Source organism: Lithobates pipiens, unplaced genomic scaffold (genome assembly GCF_037356315.1).
Source record: "Lithobates pipiens isolate NorthernLeopardFrog02 unplaced genomic scaffold, aLitPip1_a1.2 Scaffold_3, whole genome shotgun sequence".
Classification (NCBI taxonomy): domain Eukaryota; kingdom Metazoa; phylum Chordata; class Amphibia; order Anura; family Ranidae; genus Lithobates; species Lithobates pipiens.
In genome coordinates, this window is record NW_027507790.1 from 100,026,572 (window position 1) to 100,040,185 (window position 13,614).

A 13,614-nucleotide genomic window follows, 5' to 3' on the forward strand; every position below is an offset into this window, starting at 1 on the left:
AAACTTTTATCCCAAAATCATACCAGATCGTACGATTTTCATTTAATCGGAACAGTTGATCCGAAAAAAACAATACAAATACATTATATCACTTCCGGTTTTTTATTCTGTCCAACGAGAATTTTAATACTTTAGTAACCTAGTCACATTTGATATGGAGATTAGCATGCAAAAAAAAAAAAACGGACTGTCATTCGTCCAATAATCTCATCATGTGTACTAGGCTTTAGTGGTTCTAAATTTGCTCATACTTTTAAAGGGGTTGTAAACCTCTTGAAGTGCACCAGCCCCCAGAGCCCCCCTTTTACTTACCCAATCGTTCCTGCACCAGGGACGAGCACACCCGCTCCAGCCGGTGTCTCGGGTCCTGATTGGATAGATTGATAGCAGTGCAGCCATTGGCTCCCACTGCTGTCAATCAAATCCGATGATGCGGGAGTCAGGGGGCAGAGCCGAGTCCTGCTGTCTGTGTCGAGGGAGAGTGCTTCTCCGACGGGGCTCTCGGGAAGAGGAGGAGCCAGGAGCGACGTGGAGGGAACCCAGAAGAAGAGGGTCAGGGCCACACTGTGCAAAACCAACTGCAAAAAAGAGGTAAGTATGACATGTTTGTTTTTATTTAGATTTTTTAAAAGGAACGTTTACATATCCTTTAACACTGCCCTCCTTTTGGGTTTAATACCACTTTAACCATTTCCCATCCCGCGTATAGTAATATGATGGCTGCAAGGTGGCTGTCTCATCCTGGGCGGCTATCATATGGAGTCCTCAGCTTCCCGGTCATCTAGGGGGCCCACTGCATCACTCGGGAGGCGATGCGCATGCCTTAGCGGCCCTAATGTCTGCCGGGCACCCGCGATTACTTGTCACAAAGCAGGGACGCTGATCTGTGTGTGTAAACATAGAGATTCACGTCCTGTGTTCCTTGTATATAGGGACACTGATTGGTTACCTCCCTCAGTCAGTCCCCTCCCCTCTCAGTTAGAATCACTTCCTAGGTAACACATTTAACCCCTTGATCGCACCCTAGTGTTAACCCCTTCCCTGCCAGTGACATTTATACAGTAATCAGTGCATATTTATAGCACTGATCGCTGTATAGTTATCAATGGTCACAATAAATGTGTCAAAAGTGTCCAAATTGTCCACCGCAATATCACAGTCCTGATAAAAATCTCAGATCCCCACCATTACTAGTAACAAAAAATAATAATGATAATAAAAATGGCATTAATCAATCTGTCCCTTTTTTTGTAGGTGCTAGAACTTTTGCGGAAACCAATCAATATACGATTATTGTGTTTTTTTTTCACCAAAAATATGTAGAATACATATCAGCCTAAACTGAGGAAGACATTTTTATTTATTTTTTTAAATCAGGATATTTATTATAGCAAAAAGTTAAAAATATTGTGTTTTTTTTTTCAAAACGGTCGCTCTTTTTTTGTTTATAGCGTAAAAAAAATAAAGACTGCAGAGGTGATCAAATACCGCCAAAAGAAAGCTTTATTTGTGGGGAAAACAATTATGAAAATTTCATATGGGTACAGTGTTGCGTGACTGCGCAATTGTCATTCAAAATCTTACAGCGCTGAAAGCTGAAAATTGGTCTGGGCAGGAAGGGCGTGAAAATGCCCTGTATTGAAGTGGTTAAAAAATTCAGAAGTACTTTTCCTAGTGGGAATTTTGGCAAATTATAATATTTTGAATCATAATTTTAGCTTTCTATATAATAGGACATACAGTCATTTATAATGTAATATATATTTCAGGGTTTTTTTTTTCAAAATTATGAAGTGCCTTTCCTCCAATGTTTCTTTACTACAGTCTCCTGACATTCATATCCTTTCAAACTTTTTAAGAACTTCACTCTAATAGAAGCGCATTGATTCAATATTAGCCCTTGTACACACGGTCGGAGAATCTGTCGGAATGAGTCTTATCAACTGGGCCGGACGGACCTAATCCGATCATGTGTAGAGCATTTTCATCGGACCAAGTGCCACGCATGCTCAGATCAAATTCCTACATCAAAGCTATTGGCTACTAGCCTGAATGTAGTCCCATCATAACGAAATTACGTCATCACGTTCTGAAAGATCGGATTTTTCGCCAACTTGGCCCGACCGTGTGTATGCAACAGTTTCGGACACAATCCGTCGGACTAAATCCGACGGGCAAAATCCGACGGATTGGGTTGGCAAAATCTCCGACCGTGTGTACGTGGGCTAAGGAGTCACTAGATACAATCAAATTTAACAAATTTTCCGTGCAATGGCAAAATGAATAATATGCAAAGGATCCCTCTAGTTCCCATTATCTATTTGTCTGTTCATTCCCCTACTGGAACTGGAGCTCGGTCTTCAAATGTACCAATTAATTATGTTTTAGGAAGTCAAAATTAAAGTTTTTCAACTTGAACCTGAAAACATTGCATTAACGGGGCTGGGGTATTTATTTTCATATACAATATTGCTTATTGAAGATCTTTTGTATCAGCGACTCCAGTTTAATGATGTTTACGTACTTCCTTTGATTTAGTATGAGCTGAAAGAGGTGGGGGGCACATACAGTACACATGTGGGTCTGTAGGCTCATTGCTCATGAATAGACAAGCATCATGCACATAGTTTGTCATGTATGTTTTAACAGCTGTTCAAACATGAACTACACAGATGTAAAACAAGTCTGGTCTTTTTCAACTACAAGAATGTGTGTTTAATCTAAAAAGTCTTGTGTTGTGGGGGCTTTCAGTAGCTTCCAAGGTGTAAAGTTTCGTATTTCTTTGAGGTGGTTGCTCATTGAAGGATCAATTATCTTCTGATGTGCCCCGCCTTACCTATAAACTAGAAGGAGCAGGCAGCTGCAGAGGGCATTATTGTCTGGTATCTAAGGGTGGATATGAAGAATATTGCAGATTAAAAGAACTGCAGTATTCCTTTCAACCAGTCAAGCATAAATGTCTTTCCTGAGTCCCACCAGGTGTCCTTAACACAGGTTGGTTACTTGAGTTTTCCTGTTCTATTAGCCGAAAATGCTTCAAGCCAGCTCAGTAGGAGACAGTTAACACAATGGTCAACATTTTCAATGTTGATGATTGCAGCTGTTAGTAAAGTACAGGTTAGGTGGTGCCACATTCCACTGTGGGTGACATGTGCAAAGTAATTAAGTCATGTGCACAGTTGTAAATTCAATTTCATACAGCAGTTAGATCCGGCACCTAGTGGGACAGATACCACCATGCTTTTGATTATATGTTGTTTTTTTCGAAAGTTTTACATGGGGCTTTTTTTTGTCTGAGAATAAGTGCTGTAGCTCATCCACCTGCACCCCCCAAAAGGGGGGGGGGGCTGGTTTAGTGATAAGGCGCATTGTGCGTGCCATGTCATAGGGGCATAGGTGAGTGTGGACAAATTGCACTGTCCCGAGTGCACAGTGGAGGGGGGGGGGGTTATAAAGGGGGCATTGTTAAATAAAACCAAGAGTGCATAACACACAAAATGCATCATTCAGAAGTGCACTACATACAAAGTACAGGGTTTAGGAGTGCACTATGCACAGAGTGCAGGGTTCAGGAGTGCACTATGCACAGAGTGTAGGGCTCAGGAATGTGCCATACACAGAGTGCAGCTTTGAGGAATGAACTATACATAGAGTGCAGAGGTCAGAAGTGCATAACATACAGATTGCAGGGTTCAGGAGTGCGCTATGCCAAGAGTTCAGGATAGCACTGCATACAGAGTGTAGGGTTCAGGAGTGGGTCACGCACAGAGGAGCGTGCTACATACAGAGTGCATGGTTCATGAGCATGCTACGTACAGAGTTCAGAATTCAGAAGTGTGATACATACAGAGTGCAGAAAAATTCTGTGAGGTACAAATGGGACATTGAAGGCAACAAAGACATTTTAAAACTGAACGAGTAAAACCATAACATTTTACTATGCATAGTAAAAAAATTCTATTGAATTACAACATCAGATATGGAAAATAGATAACATGTTGTTGGTAGAAACCATTGATGCATAAATGGTGACACTCTCCTTTTAATGTCCAACGTGTTTCGTGAAGACTTCAATCCCTAGAGGGCCATGGGGTTTGGGCACAAACGGTCACAGTTAGATACCAAATGATCAGATGAAAAGAATGACATGGGCCATAAAAGATCCTTTACTAGCCTAGCTTATGGAACTGTCTATTGTAATCATGAATGCCCAGGGTATCTGCTGGTTACTAGCCTGTGCGATGGATCCTTGAAAGAGATCATGCCCAGGGCTCGGCGTGTGGTAGCATACAGAGTGCAGAGTTTGGGAGTGCTTCACACACAGAGTGCAGGGTTCAGGAGTGTGTTATGTACAGAGGAGCATGCTATCCACAGAGTGCATGATTTAGGAGCGTACTACATTCAGAGTACAAAGTTTAGGCGCATGCTGTGTGCAGAGTGCAGAGTTTACGAGTGCACTACTTACACAGTGCAAAGTTCAGGAATGAGTGCAGTGTTTGGGAGTGTGCTGCATACAGAGTGCAGAGTTCAGGAGTGCACCATGCACAGCATGGAGGGTTCAGGAGTGCACTGCATACAGAGTGCAGATTTTAGAAATGCATTGTGCACAGAGTCGCATGCTATGTACAGAGTGCAGGGTTCAGGAGCATGCTACATACAAAGTGCAGAGTTCAGGTGTGTGCTATGTACAGAGTTCAGAATGCAGGAGAGCACAACGTACAGAGTGCGAAGTTGAGGAGTGCGCTACACACAGAGTTCAGAAGCATGCTACGTACAGAGTGCAGAGTTCAGGAGTGTGCTACATACTTAGTTGAGAGTTCAGGAGTGAACTATGCACAGAGTGTGAGGTAAAGGAGTGTACACAGCACAGAGTGCAGGATTCATGAGTGTGCAAAGCACAGAGTGCAGGGTTTAGGAGTATGTTATGCACAGAGTGCAGGGTTCAGGAGTGCACTGCGTACTGAGTTCAGAGTTCAGGAGTGCATGTTGAACTTTCAGTGAGAGCGATAACACCAAATTTAACACACCTGCTCCCCATTCACAACTTGGACCTTGTAATACTAACTAGTCCCATGACACCGGGGAGGGAAAATGGCTAATTGGGCCCAATTTGGACATTTTCACTTAGGGGTGTACCTTTTGTTGACAGCGGTTTAGACATTAATGGTTGTGTGTTGAGTTATTTTGAGGGGACAGCAGATTTACACTGTTGTACAAGCTGTAAACTCACTACATTGTAGCAAACTGTAATTTCTTCAGTGTTGTCACATGAAAAGATATAATAAAATATTTACAAAAATGTGAGGGGTGTACTCACTTTTGTGAGATACTGTCTATATCAATCAACTTGTGTACAATCAGCCTGTTAGAAAATGTCAACATGACATTTTTTTGGCATGAGGTTCCAACCAAAATCCATACCAGACCCAAAGGGCACTGTTTTTCTTCAAAATTACCGGCTTTTCCACTGACAGCAGATATGTCATGGTTGTTTAGGATGCAGTGGACAACGGCTCCTTAACAACCACAAATAGCTGGCAGTGGATGCCATCTCCTTAACAATCAGCAGTATTCGTTGGTTAGACCACAACTTATTTAACCACTTGCCGACCAGCTGCCATCATTATACTGCTGCAGGTTGTCTCGCCGTACCTGTACGTCAGTCCCTTTTAACAGCTATCAGATAGTGCTGATGCACATGACTGGTGGCCGCGATGTCCGCCGGCCACCAGCTAACGCTCCACAGAGCCAGAATGGGGATCTGTCAATGTAAACAAACAGATCTCTGTTCTGACAAGGAAGTACAGAGTGATCATCTGTTCCTAGTGATTAGGAAAAGTGATCTCTCTGTACTTCCAGTCAGTCCCCTCCCCCCACAGTTAGAAACACCTCCCAGGGAACACATTTAACCCATTGATCACCACTAGTGTTAACCTCTTTCCTACCAGTGTCATTTATACCAGTGGACATCAACCCTGTCCCCAGGGCCCACTAACAGGCCAGGTTTTATGTATTACCTTGGGGAGAGGCAGACTGCATACTGCAATCACTGAGCAGCAAATTATATCACCTGTGATGTATTTCAGTTATCTTGCAAACCTGGCCTGTTAGTGGGCCCTGAAGACAGGGTTGATGACCACTGATTCATACAGTAATCAGTGCATTTTTATAGCATTGATCGCTATATAAGGGCACTATCACACTCACAGTGCCTAGGCATCAGCGGTAAAGCGCGCTGCCCGTTGTCAGTTAAAGCAACGCAGTGCCATATCACAAAAAATGGCCTGGTCATTAAGGGGAAAAATCTTCCAGGGCTGAAGTGGTTAAATGCTTTTGTTTACTTTTTTTGTGAATTGACTTTTAACTAGGTTTATGTGATATTTACCAAATGTTTCTTTTTTTTTGTGGTAAATACCACATAAACCTTTAGTGAATCTAACTTTTTAATATCACATTTGATACATGACCCAAATTTTGTATGTGATCTCCATTAGTGATTTGAGCCCACTGTGCAGTGTATACTGTGCATAAACACAGGTCCTCTTTTACCATACCAATTTAATCCATGTCCAATATTCAGAGTTGTGTAACTTTACCCACTTTTTACCATGGCACACTGCACACAGCATTATCCCCTCTCTGAACTGTTCCTCTTTATTTTAAAACTAAAATTGGGAGGTATGCCACAAACTCCAGTTTGCACAAATCATTATAACGTTCTATTAAAATGTATGAAATGCTCATTCACTATTAACAAACTTTAGATCTTTAGTGGCAAGAAGCATACATAGGTCTCACATTTTTGGTTAGCTTAGTATTTATGAGCTTAGTCTTTTTAAATCTGGTGTGTGACGTCATTTGGTTAAGCAACAATGGCTGCCAACAACTTAAAGATGTAACATATGCCTTACAATAAGCTTGATAGAACCATAGCTTATACCTGATTCTAATGTGCATTATCCCTTCTCTCTCTTTTTCATTTGCTTTTATTTGTACAGCATTCACAGAAAGAACTGTGGAGAAACCTCAGTTATCCAACCAGACACAGACAGAGCTGATAACTCAGACAGCCAACCTCAGTATCAATGCAGCACGGTCTTCAAAGATCCTTTATGTCATAACAACCAGTCCTAGCCAGCCAACTGGTCAAGTGCCAGGTAAGACATTTCCAGTCCTCTGAATCAACTTATTTGTCCTAGAATAGCAAGAATTGTTGTATGCGTTATCAGTTGCAAAGCAGTCTGTTTTATACTATAAAGTTGTGCTCATAAGTTTACATACCCTGTCAGAATTTATGATTTTTTGGCCATTTTTCAGAGAATATGAATGATAACACAAAAACTTTTCTTTCACTCATGGTTAGTGTTTGGCTGAAGCCATTTATTATCAAACAACTGTGTTTACTCTTTTTAACTCATAATGGCAACAGAAACTAACCAAATGACCCTGATCAAAAGTTTACATACCCCAGTTCATAATACTGTGTATTGCCCCCTTTAACATCAATGACAGCTTGAAGTATTTTGTGGTATTTGTGGATGAGGCTCTTTATCTTCTCAGATGGTAAAGCTGCCCATTCCTCTTGGCAAAAAGCCTCCAGTTCCTATAAATTCTTGTATGAACTGCACATTTTAGATATCCCCATTTCAATGGCTCAATCCAAAGACACGCAGGTAGGTTAATTGGCTTCTGTCCAAAATTGGCCCTAGTATATGAATGGGGACCTTGGATTGTGGGCGCATTGAGGGTAGGGACCAATGTGAGTGTGCAATGTACAGGGATGGGGTCTATTGTAGACACTCACTCAGGTTGAACTGGATGGACTGGTGTCTTTATTCAACCTTACTAACTATGAAACTATGAAACTATATTGAGGTCAGGAGACTCAGATGGCCACTCCAGAACCTTCACTTTCTGCTGTAGCCAATTACAGGTCAACTTGGCCTTGTGTTTTGGATCATTTTCATGTTGGAATGTCCAAGTACGTCCCACCCACAACTTCCTGGCTGTTGAATGCAAATGTTCCTCCAGTATTCTTTGATAACATACTGCATTCATCTTGCCAACAATTTTAACCAAATTTCCTGTGCCTTTATAGCTCACACATCCCCAAAACATCAGCGATCCACCTGCTTACCTTTCATCATAGGCCTTGTTGACTCCTCTCCAAATGTAGTGTTGACGGTTGTGGCCAAAAAGCTCAATTTTGGTCTCATCATTCCAAATGACTTTGTGCCAGAAGGTTTGAGTCTTGTCTCTGTGCTGTTTGGCGTATTGTAAGTGGCATACTTTGTGGCATTTGTGTAGTACTGGCTTTCTTTTGGCGACTCAACCATGCATCCCATATTTCTTCAAGTGCCTCCTTATTGTGCATCTTGAAACAGCCACACCACATATTTTCAGAGAGTCCTGTATTTCCCCTGAAGTTATTTGTTGGTTTTTCTTTGCATCCCAAACAATTTTCCTGGCAGTTGTGGCTGAAATTTTAGTTGGTCTACCTGACCATGGTTTGGTTTCAACAGAACCCCTCATTTTCCACTTTTTCATTAGAGTTTGAACACTGCTGATTGACATTCTCAATTGCTTGGATATCTTTTTATATCCCTTTCCAGTTTTATACAGTTCAACTACCTTTTCCGGTAGAACCCTTGACCATTCTTTTTCTTTCCCCATGACTCAGAATGTGTGACATACAACCAGCACGAGAGCCACACCGCCCAGCCGTCATTTGGCAGTGGGTGGGTGGCAGATGGTTAAAGTCAGGATCTCTCCAGACTGTGGACCAACTGAGTGATGTCAGCCAACTGTGGACTTTAGGTCGCTGTCAGCTGAATACGGGTCACAGGAGTGCAGAACTAAGAGCAGTCTTGTGACCTACTTCTCATTTAAGAGATTTTTAAAGTTCTAATAAAGCTTGTCATGGAAATGGCACCCCACTATTTATTTTTGGGTGCCTTTCCTATGAGATGTTTAAGAATGTTATATTAAAATAATTTTATTCTGATTAGTCTTAACAGAGGTATATTCAGCAAGTTAGCTTTAAAAGGAAAACTGATATGCACACGGTGACAACGGACAGCAACCTTTCACCTTACTATTCTCAATAATAATTAATTCTGATCACTGTTATAAGAGAACGTTTTTTTAGTGTCATGATTACTGTTTTATTCTGATGTACTCTGATTGTTTTTCCCTGTAGGTTGGACAGTTTATGCACTTACAGCTCTTCTTATTTTGACCATCATTGCTATTTTGGTTAAAGCTCTTCTTCACCTAAATATGAAGTAAGTACTTTTCATTCTGATCATGCATCTATTTCCCCCTGGCAACATTCTTCCAGCTAATTAAGCAGATAGTATTTCATTGCTGGAATATGGAATATATATTTGCAGAAACTGCAGAGGATATTGCTGGGTATTGACAGGGCAGAATGCTTAGAATGATGATTTTCCAAGAAAATTGAATGAGTAAGGTGTGATGTAGCAGTATACTAAAAAAAAAAGAACTCAAAACGTACATCCTTTCCATCTACCCCTTGTTAAATATAATGATTTCATAAATGGAGCCCCTTTATTGTATGTGTGGTGCAAGTAAGACATTCTATGTTTTGCAAATGTCTTTAAACCATTCCTTTTATGTTTTTAATGTTTTCGAAATGTCAAATGATACACAGAAGGCCAAATGAAGGCAACTGAGCCCTAGTTAGACCATTGTTTTTCACTCCATAACACAGGGATACATTACTAATGAAACAGCATTTTACCTATTTTTTTTATATTTTAATTTTCTTTAATTTAACTAAAGCAATCTTGTTTTAAAACATGAGTTTCAAGATTTGAGAGAACAAAATGTGTTTGTGATATTTGTTGTACAATAAAATGAGATAATTGGCCAAAGGTCTCAGTACAATGGGCATTGTTAATGGACCGTTTTAAAACTAAACGAATAAACTATAATAAACGTTAAAATAAATTAATTTTAACGTTCTTGCTATGCTGCTTCACGACAATAAATAAAATTACAAAATGATTATTAAAAAAATATATTTTTTGTAGCAAATATATATGTGAAATCACAGTTGCACTTCAAATGCACACCCATAAGCATATCTGTATCTTGTATTTTTCCTACATTCTGCTGCTATCCAGCCCAGGAGATCCCAAAACTCTGGAGAGCCCAGCATGGAAATAATGATTTCAGTTCCAAGTTGAGTTCCTGGAACTTGTTGAGCTGCCTTTATCTATCTAATTATATAACAAGTAGAATTTCCAATGAAAAAGCAAGGTTTTATCCCCCCTCCCCCATGCTATAGTAAATATAATAGAAAAGCCAGTGGGTGGTAAAGACTAGTAAATATAATTAAAGCCCAACTCTGGGCTGCTGTTAAACTTATGAATGCAATAAGGTCATCTGTGGGTTAAGGTGGTTCTAAACTCAAAATGTTTTCTATCTTAACGCATTCACTAAGTTAAAAATCATCCCATCAACTGTTCTATCCCCCCTTCCCTAAACACTTACCTAACTTTTTTCACTGCTCCAATTCTGTCCCAGCCGCAGTCAGCCTGCTGCTATCAGTCAAGCTCCTGTGAGGAAGAATGGCTTACCAGTGCTGTATGTCTATGGATGTGCACAGCCCGGCGCGCACGCATGGATGCCCCCCTAGCACTTTACTTACCTGCTTGTACAATGATATTGCACAGAGTGGTCCCTTACCTCCTCTTTGGTAGTCCCCTGCCAGCGCTGTCCACTTCTCACTGCTCCAGGTGCCTTCTTAGCACCTTACTTGCACCAGAAGCAGGAAGAAGCAGACAGTGTTAGCGGGGGGACTGCCAAAGTGGTGGTAAGGGATGACTCCATGCAATATCATTGCACAAGTAGGTAAGTATAACATCTTTTTTATTTTACAACAAAAATATCCCATAATATTATGTTAAATGCTTGTGTGGCTAAGGGGGATAAGGAAAAAGGCACACTAACTTACCTTATTCCTCACTTCCCCAGAAGCCCTTGCCATCCTCCCGTGCAATACAGGACTGTTGATCTTGCACTGTGTATGGATTTTAAGGGGAACCACATGCTAAAATGATAAAAAAAAATAGTGTGGGGTCCCCCCATATCCATATCAGACCCTTAGGTTTGCTGAGGCAGGAAAGGAGGGCATGAGTGAGCACCCCCCGAACCATACCAAGCCACATACGTTCAACATAGGGGTTCTTTGGGGTAGGGGGGCTCTGACCACCCCCTTGTGATGTCCCGACCCAGAATGCACCTGTTGATGACATCATAAGGGGTGGTGTCACCAGGTGATGTCACCGGGTGTCCCCAATTTAGGAAATGTCAGACAGGGGAGCTTTTGCATACTTTCTTTCACACAATTCTTTCCTAGGGTGACACCATTTGCTGCATGCTGCATGTTTCTGCGAGTTGGAGTATAAACAGTTACGCCAGTGAATATGTGATATTCTGCTATAGTCACTACAGTAGAACTGTAATGTTTAGCTGCTGTGGAGAATGTACACATGCACAGATAATTTATAATTAAACTGGCCATACACCAAGAGAATTTGAAAACTTTCATTTTGGGACTTTTCGATCGATTTTCTAATGGTTACTGGGGTGTAATCGAAATTTTCCACTGTAGTTATGGGAAAGTTTGAAGAATGGGGATTAACAAAATTGTAATCGTGAATGTGGTTTTTGTTCAGGAAAAACCATACACATTGTAATGAAACCCGTTTAATAGGGCTGGGATTCCATTCATGAAATGTTAAGGTCTTTCAAATGAAATGAGGTGACTCGATAACGGCGAGAAAAAATGTTCTGATGATTTCATAACTTCTATATGAATTAAAATGGGAAAAAATGTTTGAAGGAAAAATGGCCAACCCATGAGTCTAGAGCAGGGATATGCAATTAGCGGACCTCCAGCTGTTGCAAAACTACAAGTCCCATCATGTCTCTGCCTCTGGGTGTCATTCCTGTGGCGGTCAAAGTCTCGCTATGCCTCATGGGACTTGTAGTTTTGCAACAGCTGGAAGTCCGCTAATTGCATATGCCTGGTCTAGAGGATTTGCACAGTGCAGGCAGAGTATACTTAATTATAGTTCTCTACAAAAATCCGTATTCTGTTGTGCAAATTCAGTTCTGTTTTAACTATAATGATGTGTGTAACTTTAAAAAATGGCAAAGCCATTTTTACTATTCTGGTGCAAGAACTGTAAACAAATCATCCTCGTCTGCAGTATTTTGTGGGTAGAAACTGAGAGGGTTACTAAAATAATTAAAATGTTAATTTTATGAGTCTATATAATATGACTATGGATATAGTGAACACATTCCAGTTACTACATTAGATTGCACATACAAAAGATTTAATTATATCTTTGTCTCCCTCTTCAAGGTCTCAGAGACTGGCATCACCAACCAGTCTGGACAACTGCCACCGAGGATCTGCAGGAGAAATATGGAGCATATTCTACAAACCTTCCACATCCATCTACATTTTTCCAAAGAAGATTAAAAGTCCACATGATGATCGCAACCCATTAGTAGGCGAATAATTTGCACTTTAGTCAAGACATTAAGAGCTGCAGATGAACATTTGGAGTTTCCTGTCATCTCTGTTTAATCAATCCATATTTATGATGCTCTGAAATGGACTATAATCTATGAGGCTTCCAGCAGAACTGAGAGAATAGACCTGCAACTGTTCAAAGTCCATATAGTCACACGACTTCTGCAACTAGAACATACAGTGGAAGCTTGCCATAGACCTACTGTATAGCTAATTGTTATCGGTTTCAGGTCAGACAGAGAGAGCAGGTGGTTCGGGTGGAATGGAAAGAACCACAATTGCTGCAGGCGTTACATACAATCACCCTAACTCTGTAAAGCAGGGTATCCCATTTTGGAAAGGGACATCTGATTTTAGTTCAGCTCCTCCTTATTTTTTAAATATATTTATGAACTTAAGACTTAAATATGGAGTACCGGAAATAATCTGGTTTTCTGACTGCAATTGCAGTAATGATGGATTTTGTACTGTGTATATTTTTCCATTAAAATAACTTCTGCACACCATAAATCAAAGTTGGAACCATCCTATTATGAGCCAAACAAGAGCAGTTTTCAAACATTCTATAGTTTATATTAATTGTTGCACAGAATGAATGGATACTGTACAAGGGACTGTTTCCTACAACACTAATGGGTGTTTTGAATGCTTTCTTCTTTTTTTTTTTTTCCTAAAGGGTGCATGAATTGAGTATTAATGCTTATGGGGCCATAACTTAAATCATCATAGGAACACACACCCGTATTTGGGTTCAAAAGTAAAAGTTACATTCTGTATCATTGTCTTCCTTGGAAGTGTCTGCCAACTTTATGTATAAATAATTTATTTTTTCTTTAAAGTGTGCCTTGCCATTGTTTGATTGTGTGAAGGCCATGACCATCACTGTTATAACAAAGCCATCAAAGAGGGCAGCAGTATGATGTCTGTTCAATTTGGCCATCGAGAGTGATGATCACTAGGCCTAAGACTGTGTGTTCGAGCCTTGGTTGGATTTTTAAGATGTAAATGGCTTTATACAATCAAAGTCTATTTTTCTGCAA

General features: G+C 40.5%; 1 protein-coding gene across 1 annotated transcript in view; it reads left to right on the forward strand.

Annotated features, from left to right (window-relative positions):
* Window positions 1-13,412, forward strand: part of KREMEN1 (kringle containing transmembrane protein 1) — a 234,155-nt gene extending 220,743 nt beyond the window's left edge. Inside the window, exons 7-9 of the mRNA XM_077462082.1 lie at window positions 6,999-7,157; window positions 9,200-9,284; window positions 12,401-13,412. Coding sequence (XP_077318208.1) covers window positions 6,999-7,157; window positions 9,200-9,284; window positions 12,401-12,560 — 404 coding nt within the window. The 3' untranslated portion in view covers window positions 12,561-13,412. The remainder of the gene's footprint in view (window positions 1-6,998; window positions 7,158-9,199; window positions 9,285-12,400) is intronic.
* Window positions 13,413-13,614: the final 202 nt, after the last annotated feature.